Source organism: Megalops cyprinoides, chromosome 4, assembly GCF_013368585.1.
Source record: "Megalops cyprinoides isolate fMegCyp1 chromosome 4, fMegCyp1.pri, whole genome shotgun sequence".
NCBI classification, from domain to species: domain Eukaryota; kingdom Metazoa; phylum Chordata; class Actinopteri; order Elopiformes; family Megalopidae; genus Megalops; species Megalops cyprinoides.
In genome coordinates this window covers 1,025,001-1,043,630 of record NC_050586.1, presented here as the reverse complement: position 1 = coordinate 1,043,630, position 18,630 = coordinate 1,025,001, and the positions used below count along the sequence as shown (strand labels likewise).

Here is an 18,630-nt window from a genome sequence, read left to right as displayed (position 1 = left end):
ACAGCTTTCAGCTTCTCATATTTACATAAATACAGCCAGATATTTCATGTCACATTAATTACACCACCTTTTTTTTCTTTTTGTCTTTTTGAAAAATTTTCTTAAGAATTATATTTACATCCTCAGTGTCCTAGCGGCCTGCTGCCAGGAAACGCAAAAGAAGAACCAAAAATTCCAGCCTGCCTGCACCCTCTTTTCCAGCCTGCCTGCGCGCTCTTTTCCAGCCTGCCTGCGCGCTCTTTTCGCCTTTTCGCCTGCTGCATGTCAGGCAGGAAAATATCCCTTCCAGCAGAGTCTGTACAGCACTTACAAATAAAATATTACGCAGCTCAATCATCGTCTAGCTAAAAAATGAATCTTATCAAAAAAGAAAAAAATATTGCACTTAAAAATAAGGACAGCTTTATCCAGTGGACCTGATATGGGGCCCTGGGGTGGGAGAGCTAGCAGAGCTCGATGACTCCTGCGTCCAGCAATAAGGAATCTAAATAAATAGGCAAACCTTCGTCCAGATGAAGCAGGTTCTCTCTGTTCAGTCTATGCCAAGGGGTGGAGGCCTAACAGTGTACCACCGCTACGGAGTGCAGGTTTTAGCCAACAGCGTTTAAACAGAACACAATGTAAAAAAAAAATCATTAAAAAAAACAAACTTTAACAGACAGAGAAGTGAAGCTCAGACGCCTCGTGGCTGAGTGCCTACAGTAAATGTTCTGAGACCATGGTCTCACCCAGTCCTGCTAAAACTACGATGATTGCCGATCGGCTTCACAGAACATTCAACATTTTGCAGTTCTTGGAGAGAGGTCAGAGGTCGTTCTGAAGTCCCTTGTAATGCAGGGGAAAAGAACTTCTTGGGGGTCCAGCATTTAGCCTTTTCTCTCTGCGTCTCTCATTAGTGAATGCGCCAGAAGCCCCACTATGGGGGGTGAAGACGACAGGGGAGCGGGTTTGGGGGTGTGAACTGCGTGCAGCAAAAAGAGAACAGGAAGCCAACCATAACAGGGGAAAAAAGGTGCCTCCAGTGAATGACCAGGAGGGGTCCTGACTGATTTTTAGCCAAGAGCAGAATTGTGATATGAAAATGGAATAACAACAATAACTTAACCTCTGAGTAGTACCTAAAGCTCTGTGCTTGAACCCAGGAGGAGAGAAGTCAGAGCTGAGCTGAGAAGCAGCGGTGGACAGTCCCCACATTCAGAGGGGTTGACACCCCGCTCCCCACCTCCAGCCCGTCCGGGTGGATTCAGGTCTCTGTGATCATGGTGACTCTGGAGGCCCCAGTGCGGCCCAACTCTCCCCCTCCTGTCTGTCCCAGATGAGATTCTCAGAGCCCCCTGCCCCGCCCAATACGGGCGCTCCTCGTAACCGTCCCAGAATCCCTTTCTCCGCCGCCAATCACAGATGACAGAATGGAAACGAAACCAAGTGAGTGAAGTCACCGCCCCCTCCCCGCTGGGTGGAGCTGACGAGTCACTGTGTGCCCTCTCTGTGACTCTAGGAGGCAGAGGCAGCTGTGGAGTGGGGCTTCTTCTGGTTTATCAGGTCCATGTAGAGTTCAGAGCGCAGGAAGCGCGGGTACGAGTCCTTCTCCATCAGTCCGTATATCCGGCGCTGGGCCAGGTCGAAGCATGAGGGTGTGACGCTCTGCAGGTTGTCCTTGGTGTGTTCTCTGGTGTGAGAGTCCAGGTTTACCTGGAGAGGGAAGGGACAGGTTACTCTCAGGAGAAAGAAAGGCTGCTTCAACTCTCCCAGTTTCTATTGCACACATGCACACATATACACATCAACACACAGACAGACACACACACACACAAACACACACACACACACACACACATTCACGCCCTGACTTCCTGAACGCTCAGCTGCCAGACTAGGCCCTTTCGTCTGTCAGGCAGGCTGACAGAGAGTGAGCTCACATCCTGCCGGCTTAATCAGGCCACCAGAGAATTCCCAAATTACACACTCATTCATTCAGGAACAATTACTGTGCGGTGTTACAGTGAGCAGAACAGTGCCTGTGCTGTAACAGACACACTGCTGGGGTGACGCTGTCTGTGTCACTGCGGACAGCGGGGGTGGGGGCAGGCAGACAGAGACGGGGCTCTCAGACTCACCTCCTTACAGGACTGAATGGCAATGTACTCAGAGAATATCTTCTTTGCTTTGGAGGCCATCTTGGACTGTGATTTAATCTTCCTGTAGTCCTCGCAGGCCAGCCAGAACTCCAGGTTCTCCTCACTGAACTCTGTGCGCAGAAACGCTCTGAAGGCGGCCAGACCATCTGGAGGAGGCGAGGAAGAGGAGGAGGAAGCAGAGGGAGAGAGAGAGGTGTTATTAGCGGAGTGCAGCAGAGTGCCCGTGACAGCTCACTCTATGGTATCTTTGCATCAGCACTGTGAGGAGAGGGGAGGTCAGTGCCACTGGGACAGACTGCACACACTCATACCCACAGGCTCAGAACCGATTCATCACAGGCGAAAAACAAGGCTGACCTCGTCACGCCTCATTATCTGTCCTACAGTCTTATTGATCTGTTAAAGCATTTATTCCCGTGTGCCCTGGGAAAGCAGAGAGATTTTCTCCCTCTCTTTCTGTGAGGGTCCTGCCGTGAGGAGACATGAGCCCCTCTCCGTTTCCATGGATGCACTGACACCAGAGGAGCGTGTGTGCGCGTAAGGGCAGCACTGCCGCATATACAGCGGGGCGTCTTAACACCTCCGTACCCGTGGAAACCGCGCAACAGCTCTACCACCACAGTAATCTACTGCCTTCCTGTACACTCTTAAGGTCATCATCCGATTGGAGAAATTTGTTGAAGGGTACAAATTTAGAAACAGCGCATTCAGCGGAGAGTAATCCCCCCCCTGCACCCCCCACTGTAGTGCATGGCTCTATTCATGGGCAGGATTAGGGCCGGAGAGGCTGTGCTGGGAACAGACTCCTCCATTCACTGCGATCTGCAGCCTCTGAGCCCTGTGTGAATGCGCTGCTCTCAGCGCAGGCATGCACGCCTAATGCACACTAACGCAACCCGTCTTCTCTGCCTCTCCACAACACAGCACACGCGCACAGCCAGCTCCTCCAAATGCTGCCTATGGTATGTGCAGCAGTATGAACCCTTACAGCAATTACAAAATAAATATAATTTTTAAATATGAACATAGAATATAGATGTGTGTGTATATATACACATATGAAACAAGCAGTAAGTACAAAATTATGAATCATATTACTTAACATAAAAATTAATGCAAACAGAAGAGTTTATGAGTTTTCTCCGTCTCCTGGCAGCCTGCAGACGTGCAACGTGCAGTCACACACACTCAGCGTGCGCACACTCTGTGGGCACACACACTCTGTGGGCACACACACTCTGTGGGCACACACACTCTGTGGGCACACACACTCCGTGGGCACACACACTCCGTGGGCACACACACTCTGTGGGCACACACACTCAGCGGGTGCACACACACTCTGCGAGCACACACACTCCGTGGGCACACACACTCTCGGCAGCTCCAGCGCAGCGGCAGACTCACATTTGTGGACCAGCAGCTTGTCCAGGGACTCTCCCCACTTCAGCGCCTCCTCTGGGCTCGGCCTGCAGATGAAGGCAGAGCGGTTCTTCAGCAAGCCCATGTCTGATAGGTTTCTCATTGTGTGACCCATTCGCAGCGGTCGCCTCGGTCCCGCGCCTGAGAGTGTGTGACAGCGTGTGTGTGCGTGTGTGTGTGCGTGAGAGTGGCTGTGATCTCTCTCCCTCGTTCTGTGAGTGCCTCTTGCTCTGTGCCTGGCTTTATGTACTGTTCTCTATGAGACTGCCTCCACAAGCCTCCCTTTTACTCACTCTGATTGGCTGACAGAAAAAAGGGGTGGAGAGTCTGTGTGGGGGTGTGTTTTCTCCTCTGTGTCCCCACCCCCCTGCACTATGCGGCTCCTGGCTGTGCTCACTGTGGGACAGAGCTGCCCTGACCAATTACACACTCCTCTCTATGCAGATCTTATTTTCATTCCCTCTTCTCTTTTTCCCCTCATGAATAATGTCCGTTCTTTTAAAACACTTCAGTTCCTCACACAGAGTTCACATCATTGTTACTCCACAGACACAAGTGAAATCATGGACAGTGTCGCAGGGTGGAGCCCGTCAGGCACATGCTTTTCTGGATTCAGCTCAGATTGAAACTGCTGGCACTGATACAGCACTAAAAACACCAATTTTAAACAAGCAATGGTACATAAACACTTCTGAAGTAGAACACATTTAAAAAATCAATCAGCATAAATAAGCTGTCAAACAAACAACCAATTGAACAAGAACATACAGGATGTAATTTTTTTCACTAATAGTTTTTAGTCACATGCGGTTTTTACTCTTGTTCATAAAATACACAGTTTTCATTTGGAGCTAAGCCCCTTGATAATTACGCTACACACTAACGGTAAAGTGCGTAAACGTGCATTCTCCCTGTCTGAGCGCGCACCATCCCGTAACTCGCGCATAATTTAGCAGGGTTCGGTTACTGTCACACTTTGCAGAACTTCGTCATTCAGCTGTCTCTGATGCCAGAGTGCACATGCAGACCGGGCTCTGTGAGGAAACCCGGTGCCCTGCGCTCGGCACCCTGCGCTCGGCGCCCTGTGCTCGGTGCCCTGCGCTGTGTGTCTATGCCGGACGCAGCCTCCTGCATGCTTTACGGCAGCTACAGCAGACTGGCCTCCACAGCCGTCTCCAGCAGCATCACAAGCTGCTTCTGTGCGCCAGCCTTCATGAGAGCGCACAGGTTATCTGACAGCACAACTCTTTTCTGTTTTTAATTCTGGAATCAAACAGTATCATTTATCTGAAATATACAGTAAGAGTCACAAACAAAAAGCTGAAAATGAGACCTATCCAAACGGCTGTCACTGGCGATTCTGGTTAGACCCGAAAAGATAAGGATTGCACAGCAATGCCAAATGTAGGCATGGACGCAGTGCTCAGAGAGAGCAGGACTCAGCGCTGGGGGTGCCAGGTGGAGCAGCACTCTGGTACAGGGAGATGGTTACCCCCCCCCCCCCCCCCCACCACCTTCCCCCCAAACCGCAGAGAGGCTGATCTGACTATTTACAAAAGGTACAAACACTCTGGCCTGATCGGAAATGCTGTTTGTAAACAGGAGACTGCCAGAAACAGACAGATAAGCAAAGCCAGGCTAAACATCTCTCACTGTGTGCATGACTGTCCCCTCACCGTACCTCAGATCCACTTCCCCTAAAACGCTCTGACGCTCTGAGAGCAGAGAGCTTGCCAACGGCAACGGCTCCAAGTGCAATCAGCCACAACACTGTCCGCTCAAAAGCACGATCAACCTCCAATCAGGGCAACTGGGGAGAAAGCGGTGATTCTGATCCCACGTGCTAGAGCTCACTGTCCCGCCTGTAAAGCCTGTCTGAGCGCGGCCACCACCAGCCTGTCTGAGAGCGGGCACCACCAGCCTGCCTGAGCACGGCCACCACCAGCCTGCCTGAGCACGGGCACCACCAGCCTGCCTGAGCGCGGCCACCACCAGCCTGCCTGAGGGCGGGCACCACCAGCCTGCCTGAGCACGGGCACCACCAGCCTGCCTGAGCGCGGCCACCACCAGCCTGCCTGAGCACGGCCACCACCAGCCTGCCTGAGCGCGGCCACCACCAGCCTGCCTGAGCACGGCCACCACCAGCCTGCCTGAGGGCGGGCACCACCAGCCTGCCTGAGGGCGGGCACCACCAGCCTGCCTGAGGGCGGGCACCACCAGCCTGCCTGAGCGCGGCCACCACCAGCCTGCCTGAGCGCGGGCGTGACCAGGCGGGGTGAGGCACAGGACGTGGTTGTGCGGAGACTCTTACCTGACACACTTGATGCCTTTGTCCAGCTTCCCACCTGGGGCACCTCCTGGAGTCTCGTTCTTCCTCCGCAGGAAGGTCAGGCGGTTTTTCATGTCTTTGGCCCTGTGCAAAAAGAAAAGAGAGAGTTGGTCACGGGTTCGAGAGCAGAGACAGAGCAGGGGCACCTCAGCGAGAGGGAAGGGTGTGAGGCGGGGTGTGAGGCGGGATGTACATTTTGCAGACGCTGGGTGCTGAGATGCTGCAGTCTGAGTGCTACACTCTCCAGTCCTCTGCTCAGAGGCAGACTGCAGGATTTCTCCGAGGCGAGGAGACTGCCTCCTTATCGGGGCGTCTCCAGTGCCGGAGCCCCTCCAGACCGAGCGAGAGCAGCCCGGGCCGCAGCTCCCGGGACCCCCCCGCCCCCACCCCCGCCCCGTACGCCACTGCCTCGCAGGGAGTGTGTGCTGCGGGCCACGGCTACACGTGCCTGCCTCCCCTCCCCTCCCTAACCTCACACACCTGTCCCTCTTTTCCAACTCCACCCCCTCCCCCATCCTTATTAGCCTCAAGACAGAGAACCTAGAAAGAGTTTTCTGCGCAATCCTCACCAGGACCCCCCCCACCACCACCAAAACCGCCGCATGGGTTTAAGTGAGAAGGAGGTGCTGGGCCGTTTGGAGAACATGTGTGTTTTAGTGTGCTAGCCACACACACACACAGACACACACACACACACACACACACACACACACACACACACACACACACACACACACACACACACCCTCACTCTCTCACACACTCAATCACACTCAATCACACTCACTTTCACACACACACAGACACACACACCCTCACTCTCACACACACACACACACACACACACACACACACACACACACTCAATCACACTCAATCACACACACACACACACACTCAATCACACTCACGCACGGACGCACGCACTGGCTATAGGATGTGTTGCCACAGTGAGGTGGCTCTCCTTCCACAGGGAGAGGTGTTAGCGTTTCGGGTATAAGCGGCTTTGCTGGCATGTTTGGTAGGATGGGTCTGAGTGATGAAATCTGAGTCAGAGCCGAGCTGTGGGCTGTGAGCACATCGAAAGGAATGCCGATTCTCACGGCCACCCTCACCACGTCGGATACAGTGCCTGTTTACCGCAGATACACCTCCACACCCTGATAACAATGGCGGGGTCTGGCTGAAGGAATGTTGAGTATTTGAGAGTTTTCTGATCATTCAGATGAGTTTGATATGGAAAATGATTTATCTATAAAAACAACACGACTCATAGGAGACATAAATATCCAGTTGGTGAGGCATAGAAATATTTCAGTCTGCTTGAGGAAGCAGGTCAAATCCTCCTCAGCGAGATAAAAGGTGGAGAAGGGAGCAGCCTGATAATCAGGAAAATAAAAAGCTCTTTCAGAGGCACCAGATGAGCACACTTTGGCCTGCAGTTCCCCACAGAGGAAACAGACCTCGGCAGAAAATATTTGTGGGTCTAATCAAACTGCTCATGCCTTGGATCTGGCTTAAATACAAGCAAGAAAAGTTGACAGAGTGGAAGTACATGACACTGCCTTCCAGTGGGAGAGTTCAAAAGGAGAGCAAGGAAGAGAGAGAGCAGGGTGGCTGGATTATAACTCCACAGTGCCACCCTCAGGACACCTGACTGTACTGCACCTCTGAGACGAGTAAGAGATCCAGCTCTCAACAGTGTTTTACAGTGCTCCACTGCTGTAGAGAGAACAACTCAAGAGTGAATTTACCTGGGAGCATGAGCACAGACAGTTTGTGATTTGTTTAGACAGCCGTCTAAAAACCAACAGGTGTCTGCCTGTGAATATTGTGAACTTTCAGGTTCATACTAATTTAGGTGCTTTTATTTTCAGTGGTTTGAGTCTATGAGTTAAATGCTAATATACCAGCATGTAATGCCATAAATGCCCCTCAAGAATCTGAATCTGATAATTCCCTACACAGAGCCCAGGTCTACAAGCATTGCTACAACACTGTGAGAAAGTGGTAAGCCATGGAATCAACGCTCCATCACCAAAAAGCTGCAGTGAGCTGAACAAACCAACAGAGGGCACTGAGGAGCACTGGAGAGAGTCACCTTCAGTGCGTCACAGAATCGATGCACAGAAGACTGTGACAGGGACACATCGTCTCCAACAGAAGGGTCATAAGGTCACACGGTGAGAGGGCACAGTGTACTGTGCAACAGCATTCAGAGTCTCAGTGTTACAGCACTCAGAGACTCAGTGTTACAGAACTCAGAATCTCAGTGTTACAGCACTCAGGTGACCTGACCTCTATGGCTCCTCAAACGCAAGACAAAGCCTGAGTGAAAAGCTCTGACGTAGGGGGAGTAGTTGGGGGGAGTAGTTAGGGGTAGTCGGTCAGCCTGTACAGAGCACCCTCTACAGGCACTGTCACTGATCAGCACGCTGCTGCTAACGAGGCCACAGCCCCTGTGGAGGCTGGCAGGCGGCTCTGCGGAGTCGCTCTGCAGATCGCTGGCCTGCTGCAGCACATTATCACGTTAGCATCTCCCTCCCAGCCTGTCAGCAGCCGGCCTCTAAAGCCAGGGGCGGGGCCTCGCTCATTATCGCTGAGCTGCATCAACTCCCCAGTGATCCAGCTCTCATTAACACCACTGACAACATCCTCTGCACTGCACCGGAAAATTAGGCCTCTCTCTACCGGGGAAAGACAAGAGAGCTGGAACAGGACACACACACACACACAGGCCTAAGTTTGTCACACACACGCACACACATGCAGGCCTAAGTCTCTCTCTCACACACACATACACATGCAGGCCTAAGTCTCACACACACATACACACACACACACACACACACACACACACACACACACACACACACACACACACACACACACACACACACCTCAATGTGCTGAGAGTGTATCAGTCTGTGCACTAACATGTCCATCCTTGTACACCCCGCGCAGTGTGTGAGGTGGAGAGAGCTGGAGAGAACACACACACACAGCAACAGTCCAGTGTGAAATTCCACAAAAAAAGATTGAGGGGAAGGAGTGTGATGTTGAAAGTGAGGCTGGTGTTTATCTGAGATGTAGTGCAGCCCTCCCTGTAGTGCTCTGTCTGAATCCCGACCCCCCCTTTCCCCTCCATTCAGCCGACCCTCTGCGTCCAACGCCGACTCCGATGGAAGCACAACAATTTAACACGACCCCCGAGTCTCTGGCAGTGTGCCTACGACACAGCACCAGCTCCTATACCAAGAACGCACAGCAAATGCCATCTGCAAGCCTCTGCCTGCCCTGCTCTTCTCCCATCCGTCACTGTGATGTCACAGACAGCGTACTCTCCTCCATGTAGGCTCTCTGACCACAGATTAATGTTGGGCTGGGAATGTGGTCTCACCACAGACATCTGACATGCAAAACTGTTCTGCGTTTAGACCACAGTGCCCTTCAGGAGAAGGACTGACCTCAGCTCACATACACCCCTCAACAGAGACACATCCCAGCTGGTGTGTGTTTCAGAGATCAATACATCCATTTCACTCTCCAAGCCAGCTGTGTGGCTTTTTAAAAAAGCTTAAAAAGTGTGTCTTACAATCCGTTCGCTGCAGTTGTAAAACAATAAAATCTTTGAACTGGAAATCCTATGTTTCTGTAACGGCTGAAGAGCCAGGGTTAATGCCAATGTGAGCTGGAGGAGCTAAAGTTTGAAATCCTGCTGCGAAGACGAGAGCACCTCTCCCATGCTGCAGAAACAGCGCCCCACACACACACACGCGCACACACACACACGCACACACACACACACACACACGCGCACACACACGCGCACACACGCGCGCGCGCACACACACACACACGCACACACACACACACACACGCACACGAGCACACACACACGCACGCTGGCACCGACACGATAACTGTCCAAACACAGCTGCAGCTGCAGACACAAACACAGAGCACCACTCTCAGTCCTCCGCCTGAGCAGGATCTCAGGCGCTCCTCAGGGGTCAGAAGGAGAGAAGCTCCTACCTTTCCAGGTACCTCTCGGAGAAGTCGACCATGGTGTGGAGCATGAGTGCGGGTGTGTGTCGGAGCACGGCGCTCGGGACTCTGGGACTGACTTTCGCATTCCTCTGGACCCGCAAAGCTCTGAGGCAGCCTTTTATACTGCAGGGAGCCAGGGAGGCGGGCCCTGGGCTGCTCCAATCACAGCGCAGCTGGAGTGTATTTATATTCTGCTGCTCAGACCACAGTCCGGCCCCCGGAGAGCATGCTGCGGCAGCTACCACTGCCATTTTATGAATGAGGAGGAGGATGAAGAGAGAGGAGGAGGAGAGCGGACAGAGCACACGGAAAAAGTGCATTTAAAATGAAAATGACTACAAGAGCTGAGGAGGTAAAATTCACCTCACTGTGGCTCAGAATCCCACTGGTGTGCCACCGGAAAAAAGTGACCTGAGGCTTTGGATGCAGGCTTTATTCCTTACTGCAGGAGAGAGCCTGGTTGTGGACAGATACGACTCCTGGCCTCTCAGCACGCAGGTACTTTCTCTCTCTCTCTCTCTCTCCCAGGCTGGAAACAGATCCCAGGTGCTGCATGCTGTGCAGGTAGCAATGCAGGGGGTCACCTGAGGGCCCCAGGAACAGGTGGCACAGTCTCCTGCTGCACCCACTGGGGCCCGCTGGGCACAGCCTAAATCTGCCGCCCAAGTCCTGTCTGTGTGTGACACTGGCCTTTCCACACGTGCAGCCTAATAAAACCACCTTCACATCGCCCACAAAACCTCCACCCGGCCCCCACCCTGACCCCACCTTTACCCCACCTGACTCCCTTATCTTCTCCACCTCAACCAGCATCTGGACCTTTACAGTCAAGCGCCTGAAACTAAGCACAACTGCAGAGCACGGTCGCACTGCCAAACGATTCTGCAGTTTTAGGTTTGAGTCACGTCGCTCTCTCCCTTTTCTCCTGTATCATGTTCTATCTATAGTGAAGCAAGGTAACTGAAAGTGTGAGAGACCAGACACATGCAGTGTTTTAAAAACCACAGTTATCACAATAACATGCTTCCTCTCTTCCTCTAGGGTTAAATACTCCACAACCTAGCAGAAGATTGAGGCAGACTGCAATTTCAGAACAGCAGGTGAAATAAGAGTGAAAGGTGGCGGATGCAGTTGGCAGTCAGAATGGGACTGAGCACAACCTCAGTTCTCAGAGAAACCCTGGTACATTCTGTTTGTTTTCCCGAAAGAAATGGGACTATTGTCCCTCACAGAAATCTGATCTGCAGTTACTGTAAGCCACGATAGTTCCTCCCAACTGCCAGTGGATTTTGGCCGCTGTTAAAGTCTGAAACAATTACACGCTCTTTAGTGCTCTGGTGAGAACTTTCCGATTAGTGTGAATTTCTGAACAAATGCCACGTTTAATAAAGAGCTTTTTAAAGGGTCAAACCCTTCCACTCTCCGTTCAGCCGCTGTCTGTTCTCCACGAGGTCGCAGCTGTTCCTGTTTCTACCGCGTTCTGAAATTCCACTATCAGTCACATCCATGTCACCAAAGCCAGGCCCCCCCACACCAGGGTCTCCCCCCACACCAGGGTCTCCCCCCACACCAGGGTCTCCCCCCCCCCCCCCCCCCCCCGCCTCCCTCTGGTCAGCAGGCTGTGACCGCTGCCGTCCCACAGGGGACGGGAAACAGGAAGTGGGTCCCAGGCCTGCATTGTCTCTCCGTGTGACACATCAGCTGAGCTGGGACAGGTTTTGTGTTCACGTCTGCTCACTTCTCCTCACACACACTGAAACATTTCACAATCAGCACACGCACCATTTCTTGTAAAGGAGGACTTTCTTTACTTCTTTCCCTCAAAAGGAGGGAAATTTTCTCCATCGTACTTTCCCGTTATTTATTTTAAACACAGTAATAGATGGTGTCGCTGTTCGAGCTCCTGCCTGGGCCGCTGCCCGGGTTACGGCAGAGTCAGAGCAGAGCATGTTACGCTGCGATCCCTCATTTCTCAAGCATCTGCAGCTCGTGTCCACAGCGACCTGGGAAAACCCTGCAGATTACAGCTAATCTGGGTACAGCCTAAAGGTGACTGAGTTAGCCAGTAACAGCCAAATGACTGATCTGGAGTCTGCCGCCCCCGTGAGCAGGGCTGGTCCACAGGCCTTTTCCAATGAAGGATTTCACCACAAACACTGTTCTCCTTCATTCTGGGAGTTTGGAGGGAACACGGAGCCCTGACCCGAGCTGACTGCGGCTCGTTCTCGTACTCTCTGTGCTCCGCCCACTGCGGTCCCAGCTGGGAATCGGGGGAAAGGGTCATTTCCACACACCAGTGCGGCAGCCACACAGGGTAACGCCTGGACACCGGAGACGAGAAACTTCAATAATTTTTTTTTCTCATGGCCCCAAATTTTTTCTGCTCATGTCCCTTTAAGGGCTCCATAGATTTGCACTTAAAAGATTTAGCCTAAACAATGTGCTTTATTTATTTTTTATTTTATATATCTAGCCTAGGCTTAATCCTTTTTTTTCCATAAATGAGAACAGGCGTATTGCCACCTTGCGCTCTTATTGAGCCTCATTGCCCTTCTGTGTTCTGCATTTAACAATAAACAAGGTAGCGTAAAACTTCCAGTAACGGCCAAGTCTCCAATAAACGCAGGCCTCTTATAATTGCCGGTATGCATGACCCTTTAAGTGAAATAAACGCCTGCCTCAAATAAACGCCGGGGGAAATTATATTTATTTTTTCGTGACTATAAAATGGAAGAGCAGTGGGTTAAAATGCTTACAGTAGTCCTATTTATTTTTTGTGGCTAAATAAAATTAAATAACACAAACAAATAAGTTTTTACATTGGCTAAATGAGGTTGTTTTAGTGAATTCAATTTGCCGTATGCATGTTCATCTACTCCCTAATTAGATTAAACATAAATAAAGCAAGCTGTCTTTCAGATCACAGTAGCCTAAATTCACAGATACTGCCATTCTTACAGACTGTGCTCGCCCATCATAGGTTGCAATGACAATGGTTAGTATTACTTTACCAGTGATTTCTGTTTGACTTGCTACCAAAGAGCGCTGTATAATGTTTGTTAAGTAGGCTACTTGGGAAAAAACAAGGTGAATTTTCCTGGTCAGTTCAGCTACCAATAACTTGCAGAAGCCTGAGGGCTTTAGATGAAATAAACGCAGGCAATAACTTGCAGAGGCCTGAGGGCTTTAGGTGAAATAAACGCAGGTCTCTCATTATCACCGAGTCTCCAATAAACGCCGGTAAAGTTAAGTAATTAAAGCAAATAAACGCCTCAGCGTTTATGGAAGTTTTACGGTATTTAATTCGTTTTAAAACTGTGTCATATTTGTCATTTAAAAAGCAACACTATACCTAATAATAGCCTAACAATAAAGCTTATTTATATACCACTAAAATCAGGATAAATGTAATTTGCAAAAAAAAAAATGGTGGTAATACCGCATATCGCAGTGTTGAGCCACCCTAAATGACCGTAGGGGAATTTCCTTCACCGCGACAGCCCTACCCCCCACCTCCCACAGACAGCAGCAGACTTCATTACAAAGGCACTTGTGCCACATCAGCACAATCAGATTCTCCTTTTCTCCTTTAAGGATCAATATCTGCCTCCTGCATCTGTGCATCTCCTCTCTCTGTCTCTGTGCCTCTCTCTGTCTCTGTGCCTCTCCTCTCTCTGTCTCTGTGCCTCTCCTCTCTCTGTCTCTGTGCCTCTCCTCTCTCTGTCTCTGTGCCTCTCTTCTCTCTGTCTCTGTGCCTCTCCTCGTCTCTGTGCCTCTCCTCTCTCTGTCTCTGTGCATCTCCTCTCCTCTCTCTGTGCCTCTCCTCTCTCTGTCTCTGTGCGTCTCCTCGTCTCTGTGCCTCTCCTCTCTCTGTCTCTGTGCATCTCCTCTCTCTGTCTCTGTGCCTCTCCTCTCTCTGTCTCTGTGCATCTCCTCTCTCTGTCTCTGTGCCTCTCCTCTCTCTGTCTCTGTGCCTCTCCTCTCTCTGTGCCTCTCCTCTCTCTGTCTCTGTGCCTCTCCTCTCTCTGTCTCTGTGCCTCTCCTCTCTCTGTCTCTGTGCATCTCCTCTCTCTGTGCCTCTCCTCTCTCTGTCTCTGTGCATCTCCTCTCTCTGTCTCTGTGCATCTCCTCTCTCTGTCTCTGTGCATCTCTCTCTGTCGCTGTGCCCCTCCTCTCTCTGTGCATCTCCTCTCTCTGTGCCTCTCCTCTCTCTGTGCCTCTCCTCTCTCTGTCTCTGTGCCTCTCCTCTCTGTCTCTGTGCCTCTCCTCTCTCTGTGCCTCTCCTCTCTCTGTGCCTCTCCTCTCTCTGTCTCTGTGCCTCTCCTCTCTCTGTGCATCTCCTCTCTCTGTGCCTCTCCTCTCTCTGTCTCTGTGCCTCTCCTCTCTCTGTCTCTGTGCATCTCCTCTCTCTGTCTCTGTGCCTCTCCTCTCTCTGTGCATCTCCTCTCTGTCTCTGTGCCTCTCCTCTCTCTGTGCATCTCCTCTCTCTGTCTCTGTGCATCTCCTCTCTCTGTCTCTGTGCATCTCCTCTCTCTGTCTCTGTGCATCTCCTCTCTCTGTCTCTGTGCCTCTCCTCTCTCTGTCTCTGTGCCTCTCCTCTCTCTGTGCCTCTCCTCTCTCAGTCTCTGTGCCTCTCCTCTCTCTGTGCCTCTCCTCTCTCTGTCTCTGTGCCTCTCCTCTCTCTGTCTCTGTGCCTCTCCTCTCTCTGTGCCTCTCCTCTCTCAGTCTCTGTGCCTCTCCTCTCTCTGTGCATCTCCTCTCTCTGTCTCTGTGCCTCTCCTCTCTCTGTCTCTGTGCCTCTCCTCTCTCTGTGCCTCTCCTCTCTCAGTCTCTGTGCCTCTCCTCTCTCTGTGCATCTCCTCTCTCTGTCTCTGTGCCTCTCCTCTCTCTGTCTCTGTGCCTCTCCTCTCTCTGTGCATCTCCTCTCTCTGTCTCTGTGCATCTCCTCTCTCTGTCTCTGTGCCTCTCCTCTCTCTGTGCCTCTCCTCTCTCTGTGCATCTCCTCTCTCTGTCTCTGTGCATCTCCTCTCTCTGTCTCTGTGCATCTCCTCTCTCTGTCTCTGTGCCTCTCCTCTCTCTGTGCCTCTCCTCTCTCTCTGTGCCTCTCCTCTCTCTGTCTCTGTGCCTCTCCTCTCTCTGTCTCTGTGCCTCTCCTCTCTCTCTCTCTGTGCCTCTCCTCTCTCTGTCTCTGTGCCTCTCCTCTCTCTGTCTCTGTGCCTCTCCTCTCTCTGTCTCTGTGCCTCTCCTCTCTCTGTCTCTGTGCCTCTCCTCTGTCTCTGTGCCTCTCCTCTGTCTCTCTGCACACACACACACTCACACACACACACATGTGCACACTCACACACAGCCTCCCCCCTCTGAAAACCAGTTCCTCTCTCTGCCACAGTATCACTGCCCCCCACATTAATGTAGGGCAGCCAGATCCATTACAGCCAGATGTGGGGGGGGGGGGGGGGGCTATTTGGAGTCAAGTGATTTTGGGGTGCCCCTTACCCCAGTTAAAGTGCTCTCGAGACCTTGTCCCTTACTCCAGTTTCTCTGGAACTCAAGTGCCATGTTTGTAAGCAGAAGGTAACAGGATTGATCCCCTGGAAGACCACTGCATTATTCCTTTGATGGTGTTACCTAACCTGAATTTCTTCAGTAAATGCCCACCTATATACATGGATTCATATGTAAAATTTGCAGCTTGCCTTGAAGCTGCTAAGCAACTGAAAGATTTTCATTTGATATCTCTGTTTTCGGTGGGGTGGTCAGAAGCAACGTAACGACATAAGTAAATAACAAAGAAAGCCAGGGCCTCTGGGCTACAGCGGAAAGGAGCAAGTGAAAGCACTGAACTGGGATCAGCGGGACGATCACAGATGCGGGTCCTAAATCCTCTGCAGTGTCCCTTTGTGCTTAGAGATCCTAGAAGCCCTCCCATTGGTAGCTTCCTTCCCATATTTTAACCTAGACCAGCAAATCAGAAGCTGCCCCCCTCCCCCAGTTCTGTCCCACACGACCAATGCTGCTTTTTATCTGAAATAATAAATGAGACATTTAAATTGTGCCCTTTTGCTGTAAAAATGTAACCACAGTCAGTTTCCTTTGTGAAAAATAAGGCAAAATATCTGCAAGTACATATTCCTTACACAACAGCCACCATCCCACATTAGGAGAGAGAAAAAGGCAAGGAGACAGAGAGAAAGAACAGGGGCAGAGAGAGAGGGAGAGACAGAGAGAGAAAGTGCAGGACATTTCAGTCCCATCCTCCCTGACCTCTGACCCCTGTGCTGTGAGCACAGCTGTGTCTCATTTTGGCTCTGTGCTGGGGAGAGATTTCACACCTCTGAGTTCCTCTGCAGGTCACACACCTGTTACCGAAGGAAAACACTGCTGTCCTTCCCTGAGATACAATCACACTCACTCTCTCACACAGAGAGTATGTTTTTTTAGGGGTGGGGGGGGGGTATTGGTAGACACCTTCAGGAACAGTTGCCTCTCATGAAGAGTGTGTGTGTGTGTACGCGCAAGTGCCTCTGACTTCCTGTGATCAGGATAATACTTCCAAAATTAGCTAATACTAACACTTTAGCAACACACAGCACAACTGAGACAAACACAAAAATGCTTCCACATCTACAGCTCTTATCAGTTAGAGAAAGAAAAAGACCTGTAGTAAGTTCTGTATTACAGGTTCCTTAAGCCATTATACACACGCACCCCCCCCAACACCCACTTTCACGAGGCACACACACACTCAATGGGACTCGCTGAGACTCACTGAAACTCATGAACACACAGACTCATTGGGACTCACAGGCTTTTGGGTTTCTTCCTCTTGGTGCCGTCGGGTCCGACCTCGCAGCTGCACTCCGATCCACCGCTGAGCTGAGGGGAGAGGAGTAAGAACGCTGTTGTCAACCTACGGTCCAGAGGTCAGAGAGAGGTGGGCACCTTAAAAAGCACCTCGGTCCTGCCACCACGGTCTGGAGCGGTCGGTCACACACACACCACTGTCAGTCACGCTCGGCTGCATTGGCAGTCTGAGGGCTCAGACAGCACTCTGAGTAAGAGACTGTGGGTATGAGAGTGTCACTGGCTGTTTAGCAGTCTAGTCTCTGGCCATGCCAAGGCTTACAGCATTAGGCTGGGGGGGGCGGGTGTGAGGGGCAGAGTGTCAGGTTACACATCCTGTGGCCCTGCACTGTGTATGTGTGTGTGTGTGTGTGTGTGTGTGTGTGTGTGTGTGTGTGTATGTGTGAGTGTGCGTATGAGGGTGTGTGAGTGACTGTGCGTGTGACTGTGCGTGTGAGTGTGCATGTGAGTGTGCATGTGAGTGTGCATGTGAGTGTGCGGGGATCCTGGGGTAGGTGAAGGAATAATGACCCATTGTTTAGGCGCTTAACATGTCCCAGACAGGCTGTACTTCTGTACTGTTAACACACTGTTAGAACTGCTGTTCAAGCACTGCAATCACAGGCTGCAGCTCAAAGACAGTTCAGCCCTCACAGAGCCATCCGACCAAGCACTGCGGCTAACAAAAGCACAGCTTAGCAAAACCCATCCAGCCTGTTCATCTCTGTGAAAGACACACACAAAGCTATACTGCCTCTGAGAAAGACACGCAAAGCCATGGTCCACACTTAGAGATCCACAGAGAAGCAGCATATTAACCTGAACCTTCCTGGGTTCCCCATTCGTGACATAGTCATGGTAAGATAAGGTTAAATTTAAGGAAAATAAAAAGAATTCTGTGGGGAGCTGCCTCTCTTCTAGTTCCCACAACCCCCTTCTCTAACAGTCAGCAGGCCAATCCCAGCACAGTATTGTATCAGGTACCAAAATTAAAGAAAGTTTTTAGCCAGCACATCTCAGAAAGCCTGTAAACGGGTCATGCTTAGATCACAGATGCAGGGAGTCTCCGCTACTCCACCGGCTACGCTCGGTCAATGACAAGTGAAACGAAACGATGTGGCTCCGTCAAAACACAGCACTGGGTAATCTAATACCCCACGCGGCAATTATGTGCATAGATTACAATGTGTGCAGAGCTGCGGGGTTTCACAGTGCAGGGCTATCCCAGGCTCACACACAAACACCCGACAAAAACACAGACCAGCCTCAGCCAGAGGCACTGACGAAACCAGGGCCAGAGGTTAGTGTCCAGCCCACAGCTTTCAGAAAGCACTTCAGCAGGGGGGGCGGGATACGATCGGCGATGTCCCTGACACAGCTCCCAAACCTCTTCACCTGCAGCAGGGAGTTTATGAGGGCTGCTATTTTCGCATTGTATCCACACAAGATTTTTTGGCAGGTGTGTGGGTGGGTCCATAACTACTGAGGACTCTGCTATACCACAGAAGGGTATAAATCACCAGGCAAGGCCACACAAATAAAACCAATCTCAGCGACAGCTCCAGGCAGGATGGGATGCCACTGGTTCAGCCTTATTCTGTAAAAACGGGGACCAGAGTAGAGTAAAAGCTGTTCTCGGGCACCAGCACTGACCTGAGCACACACTGGTACAGCCAGGGCGAGAGCCAAAAACACGCTGGAATGTGCACAAACATCTCCCACAGACAAACACAGGACTCGCTTAAAAAGGAAACAAACAACTGAGGATGACCTCTGAGCCTCTGTGTTCCTGGAAATGCAGGGAGTCACTGGACAGCTGCCACAGAATCCGGAGGCCAGCACAGTCACTGT

The 18,630-nt window shown here is 51.3% G+C and overlaps 1 protein-coding gene across 1 annotated transcript in view; it reads right to left on the bottom strand.

Annotated features, from left to right (window-relative positions):
• Window positions 1–272: 272 nt before the first annotated feature.
• The window catches only part of LOC118776042 (regulator of G-protein signaling 3-like), a 69,973-nt gene continuing 51,615 nt past the window's right edge, over window positions 273–18,630 (bottom strand). Inside the window, 5 exon segments of the mRNA XM_036526112.1 lie at window positions 273–1,692; window positions 2,118–2,284; window positions 3,546–3,607; window positions 5,872–5,973; window positions 16,742–16,812. Of these exon segments, the coding sequence (XP_036382005.1) occupies window positions 1,495–1,692; window positions 2,118–2,284; window positions 3,546–3,607; window positions 5,872–5,973; window positions 16,742–16,812 (600 nt within the window). The 3' untranslated portion in view covers window positions 273–1,494.